Source organism: Gavialis gangeticus, unplaced genomic scaffold (assembly GCF_001723915.1).
Source record: "Gavialis gangeticus isolate Ggan-Ray unplaced genomic scaffold, GavGan_comp1, whole genome shotgun sequence".
NCBI lineage: Eukaryota > Metazoa > Chordata > Crocodylia > Gavialidae > Gavialis > Gavialis gangeticus.
This window is the reverse complement of record NW_017729033.1, coordinates 26,586,398-26,592,677: the sequence shown is the minus strand read 5'-3', so window position 1 is coordinate 26,592,677 and position 6,280 is coordinate 26,586,398. Positions and strand designations below refer to the sequence as shown.

General features: G+C 38.5%; 1 protein-coding gene across 3 annotated transcripts in view; it reads right to left on the bottom strand.

Moving 5' to 3' along the window:
- The window catches only part of AFAP1 (actin filament associated protein 1), a 184,823-nt gene that overhangs the window by 16,865 nt on the left and 161,678 nt on the right, over positions 1-6,280 (bottom strand). For 2 of the 3 annotated variants that reach the window (XM_019526082.1, XM_019526081.1), the window contains exons 13-14: positions 4,954-5,211; positions 2,783-2,897 (exon numbers count right to left, since the gene is read on the bottom strand). In XM_019526082.1, coding sequence (XP_019381627.1) covers positions 2,783-2,897; positions 4,954-5,211 — 373 coding nt within the window. The remainder of the gene's footprint in view (positions 1-2,782; positions 2,898-4,953; positions 5,212-6,280) is intronic. The other variant, XM_019526083.1, reaches the window with a different exon arrangement.

The following is a 6,280-nucleotide window of genomic DNA, read 5'->3' as shown; positions in this document are numbered from 1 at the left end:
CCCCCCCCCCCCCCCCCAACAGATAATTGCTGTTGGGTGGGGGACGTTCAGGGAAAAATCGAGCTCCACTTAGGAGCCAATTCAGGAGGAGCTGCCTGTCAGCAACCTCTCTCCCCTAGCCGCACCCTCTCCCCTCCCAGCTTCAGTGCTGTGCTGCATCAGCCCAGTCCCGATTGGTGCAGGGACAGACAGAAGTTAATGAAGGTGCTCTGCTTTGCAATGCTTTCATCTGAAACCTCATTACATGAGGGTTAATTTGTCATGCAATCAGACACTTTTAAAGTGCTCTGCAGCTATGAACTTCTATCAGGGGACAGCTGTAAAGCACTTTCCAGGGGGCAATCATGTGGCAAATGTCACTTCTGTCAGGGCCCTCTGGTCCTTGGCTTTCTCAATCACCTTTCCTCTTACTTTGGGACCAGTTGCTCTCCTTCTCAACCACCCCATCTTGTCTGACTATATCTTTCCTTTATACTACAGTGCAGCAAAACCTATTCTTGAATTCTATTTCTCTTCAGCTGGCAAATCTCCTCCTCTGTATTGTCCTCAGGGTCACGTGTTTCCATGGGACATCCTCCTTGGCTAGTGATATATTCTACAATCTCCCTGGTTGACAAGTATCTACATATGTTTTTCCTTAGGGAATATCATATCAGCTTTTTAGATAGCTCATTTCAGGGCAAAACAAAGTTATTACTTACTTTGGCCACCATTAGATGTCACCAAAGTTAATAAAAAAAAGTCACAGCATTCCAGAAGAAAGTGCATGGGCAATGGGATGAATGCTAATACTTTAGGTCTGAGAAAACTGGATTTTAGTGTCAAATATTGTTTACACATTGATTTCCTAGCCTCGCTATTAACTTTTAAAAAACTACCTACTATTTTAAAACATGTACTCAAAAATCTTCATATCCATTTTCACCAATTTAAGAAGGTAAAAGGAACAGAAGGGCAAACATATGTTTAGAAACATATAGAACACATGCACACAAAAGAGGAAGATGCCAGATGCATTCATTTTTTGTGTTAATAGGAAATGTTCATTTTTGATCCAATTTCAATTTTTGGTTGGAGGGACCCACAAAAACTGTTTAAATATTCTCTTAGATTTTAGGAGCTTCTGAATGGATGGTACTGTATAATTGACACTATGTAAATTAAGTTTTACCATATAAATAATGAACGAAATATAAATTACCTTTCAAAATTTATTTCTACAGGATTCCAACTACCCCTTCAAAAATGTATGCCAGTCACCAATAAGCTACTAATGAGCTATGGGCAGGATTCTGTTTCGTGTTGTGTACCTAATGGAATTTACCCAGCTGCATATGTGCATATACTGAATGTGCCCCGCAGTTGATGCACTGGTGGGGCAGGTATGTGGCTATGTAAACAGATGCCTGAGTGTAAGTCCCAGAAAAATGAACAGGAGGACAGTGCCATGTTTTAGCCCCAGTAACAGTGATTACAGTACTTGTCCAGGAAGCAGAAGACCTCCTCTGCATCTAACATCCATTAGTCATGCATTACTTTATGGCTCCAATTTTGTGACTTGTGTTTTCACAGTGGATGTTCATAAATGGCTATAGACCTGGTAGTTCAGTACATAGCATACTGTGTATGGGCAGTACATGCACACACATGCATGCTTCCTTATATTTTCACATTACAGGGTAATAGAATCTCAAACTTTTTGTAAGTGGCAAAAAGGCACTTACGTGACTGGAAAACTGACATTTAGGTATACAAAAACAACAGAATTCTGTTCTGTTCTAAAAATCCTCAAGGGTGGGATAATATGCACTTAAGTATTTATACAGCTCCAAGCACAAAGCTGTGTTCAGCTTATAAATGCACATTTTAACAGAACGATAACCAGAGAGCAGAACTACGATTTGATTTTAAACCTTTGTACATGTTCTTCAGTAGAGGTACTTGGTTGCTCGGGTTTAATTCAAACCACAGTGAAGTCTTAAGTCTTATTTGATTTTCAAGAAATTGATAGAAGAACTATGCTGGTGTTTTACTTGCTTATTAGATTAAAAGGTACGTCATGCATCCTAGCGTCTGAAAACCTAGACAAATGTGTTTACACCAGAGTAACTGGCCTTTATACTAGTAAGAAACGGAGCAGACATACAATATACAGCCCTACACTACCATAACTTATTTGAAGCTGGCGTAGAAATATACTAAGAAAAATCAGGGGTAAATCTGAACTGGTATAAATTATGCTAGTGCAGGGATAGACAACTTGTGGCATGGGTGTCACATGGTATGGGCAGCCTGTGTGGGATACATGGCAGATGGGAGAGGGGATAGACAGTGCAGTAGCAGAGAGCAGTAAGAAGAACAACAGATCAGGCAGGAAGCACAGGGTAGAGAGTAGAGAGCACAGCAGCAGATCCGGTAGGGTACACAAGGCAGGGAGCAGAAAGCAGAGTGGCAGATAGGGCAGAAGGGGACTGGAGTGTCATTTGGGGAGGGTACGGTGTTTAATTTTTGACACTCCACCACTGCACTAGTGTCTGTTCTTTCTCTCTGTAGCTGAGGTAGCCACTTTTTCAAGGCAGTATATTACCTATCCCCAACATAAAATGGACATTGTAATAATTGCCTGTGATTTACACAACCCTAAAACAGATGTACATATGTCTGTTCTGGATCCATGTCATTTGTGTCACTGTAAAAGACTGATATATATCACAGTAGTGTAAACACAGTGGGTGTTCAGGCCCTAAATTAACAAAGTACAATAATAAAGAAATGTACTTACTAGATGCTGTACGTTTCACACATGAAACTAATTCAGATTTCTTTGGTTGGTTGTTTAAAACTCTCCCTTTTCCTGTGATACCATTTGCAGTTGCAGGGGGTTTCTTGCTTTTGAACTGTTTGAAAACAAACAAAAAAAAGGATGCAATGGTAGCTACTGTTGTTCTGTCAATGCCACAATCACTCTGTTTAATCAAGGACAACCTCTGAAAGTGTTATTGAAAGCTCCTTGCCTTACAGACAGTTGTCCACATGCTTAATTGATTCTGCTGGAGACAGTGTTTCCCCTAGAGACTTCATTATTGATAACTACCTATTCAGTAAGATCCAAGACTGGCAAAACAGTAGGATTTATAATACAAGTGCTGGCTCTCTGTCTCTCTTCTCCCAACTGTGGTGGCATCACATTTTCTGAATCATTCAAAACTTTGATGCATATTATTGTAAGAAGCATGCTTGATGCAGAGAACTGCTACTTTAGGACAATTTTATATAGAGAGAGCTCTTTGGAAATATAGCATTAACACCAGTTAATCTTATACTTATCACAAGAAGTTGTAAAGCCATCAGTCTTGGTCAGTGACAAGCAGAATGCAATTTTCCACTCTGTTTCTTATATATTATGTAATCTTTATTGCATATACTACATAAAAATTGTATTACCCTGGTATTTGGGAGTTATTTCAAAATTATATATTTAATACAGACTCTTAATTTTATCCCTGAGGAATTAATGGACTGATTTTTCCATGGCACCTTTACCAACTGACTTTCAAAGTCCACTCATTGCAAAAAGGCACAGCTGAGCGGGTGTTTGCACTGCACCCTGTAAGTGGCTGGCTCACACTGATTACCAAAGGAAACAAGTTTCAGAGCCACAGATCTTTGCTGAAAATGCTCTGTTGCTTGTCTCTGGGAAGTCAACCATGTGGGATAGAAAAAAGGAGAAATCAGAGAACATATGATGTGGCAGCTCCTTGAAGCACATATTCTGCATTTTTTAAATATGTCAGTAATAAAGTATGAACTTTATTATGGCAGTGAAGAGCAATCTACTATTATTACACTCTATTTAATCCAGGAACAGATAAACATTAATCCAAATTCCTGAAGTGTATTACTAAGATCCACCTCTGATTGTGACGCACATTTTATATATATATATATATATATATATATATATATATTATAGGCAGCTGGAAATAGGTTTAGAGATTTCATAAAACTAAGCCACACATAATCAGGTGTCTAACATAACATTTCAGGTGCATCAAACAAGTAAAAGGCTATCTTAATGTAAACATTCCCTTTAAATTAGGCCGGGAGTTGTATGCCATTGTCCGTTGCAAGGGATTCATATTTGATAACATGACCATTTGAGGTTTAGGTCTTATAACTTCTCTGGGGTTTTTTTTGTTTCTTTTGTTCTTTTATTTATTTATTTATTTTTGAGAGACTCAGAGAACAGAAGAAAGTAGCAGTAGATCTAGTTAAATATAGTTACCGTTTATAGTCATAGTAAATAATATAGCACTTAAAATGTATTTCAGTTTATCTAGTAACAAGTAAACTAGGTCCAAATCTTCAAAAGATGGGGCAGAGAAATTTGTACACGGAACTTTCGTATGTACAAACTTTTAACTCACAGCTATAGGGGAAGAATGTGTGTGGATAAGCGTCATTTTATACATGCAAGTATACATACTTTATACACCACTTAAAAAACCTGGTTCATACTCCAGCTTTGAGGACACGGGCTTTTATTTTTTAGTTGTCATCCCATGTATAAAATACATTTTTTCCTGTGTTATAATGGCCAGGGGAAAAATGCTGTATCTTCTGTGACAGTGGCAAACAATGCTGAAACCTCTGGTGGGAAATGTGTTTTTGTCACGAGAAAATTGTCATACATGTACGGTTTTGTTTACTGTGATGGCTCGAACATGGAAAGCACCCGCCAGGCAAACAATTAGAGAGAGAAGAGAAGACAATACCTCCACCTCAGAATGTGCAGTCTAGGTGAAGCTTTTTTTACTTATAGTGAGCCCATTCAAGTGCAAGTAGTCTAGTGATAAAACCAGAGCACTGAAATAGCTTAAGATAAATAACCCATGCAACAAGTAAACAGAACCAGAATATAAAGCTTTGCCATGGTATTAAACATTGCAGTACCTGAGAGACAGATCCCCTCCCCACAGCAGAGGTGTTAGTGATAGACTGAGCAGAAGACAGACTGGATGAAACAGGGTATTTGTAATGGTTAGAGGATAGTTTGTCAGTAGATAACCTATTGGCTTTTCTGTCAGCTGGTGGATAGCGTGCAAAGATTTTCGGAGACGGCAAGTTATCGTACAGGCCTGCGTTATCATAAAGCATTTCTTCTCCGATGTTTCTGTTACGAGAAGTAGGAAAGCCATCTTCTGGTTCCCACTGCAACACACATACTTGTGCCATTAGTAAACAAACCATCATGCAGAGCCAAAGCAAAATTCAAACATTAGTGGGAGCCACAACTTTTACCTTACATTTGAGCCAAAGACGAGAAAAAAATGGGTGACTATGGTATATCAGATATCTGGGGTAGTGAAGCATTGTGTTACCTGCCTCATTACCTGGAACCCTTTGTGTTTTCTGTTGAATGAAGGAACTGGTAATATTATTTCCTGCACTATTTTTTTGATATGCCTTTGCATAGGAGTCTGGATATGCAAAGACATATATAATACTTCCTTGAATTAGATACAACAATAGGGGATATTTGTGAATAATGGAGATGAAACTGCAAGCTAATGACTAATACAATTTACAAATAATTTCTTAACCTAACAGAGTAACACATGGTCTCAGACTTGATAACTGAGAGCGCCAAGAGTTTTTCTCAAGGCCATGTATCCTTCCAGTAACCATCAGCTGCTGTAGCACTTGTGTTACATTTTATTTGCTGGAAAATTATTATTCTGGGCTCTCTAAAATAGCTACAAACCATTTCCTCTTTTTTCATAATGGAAAGATTAATATTAATAACTTGATGATTCATTCATTTAATCTTTAAAGAAACAAGGGGTGTGGATGCCAAATATTCTTTCTTAATCTACCCTGGCTGAGAGTGGAAGCCTCATATAAAGGGTATATCAAGTACATCCAAGAGCTACACATACACCTACTCACCACACACTGCGTTGTGTGCTGTTCCTTGGAGAAATTTTTCTACTAGTTCTCTGATGTATCACAACATTACAGAACACAGTACTTGTTTGCACTTTAAATATTTGTACAGCTTTCAGATTTACATTTCAACAAGGCTCTTAAGAAGCTGTCCATTAGGACTGTGCAAAGCTTTGGTAGCTGATTCAGCGGCTGAATCTCCAAATACGAATAGAATCAGGAGACTCATTAATCTCTCCGAATCGAATCGGAAGCCTCTGATTTGATTTGGAGAGACTTGATGATTCCGACATAGACACAGCTTTATATGGTTTTTCTACATACCTCAAGGTAC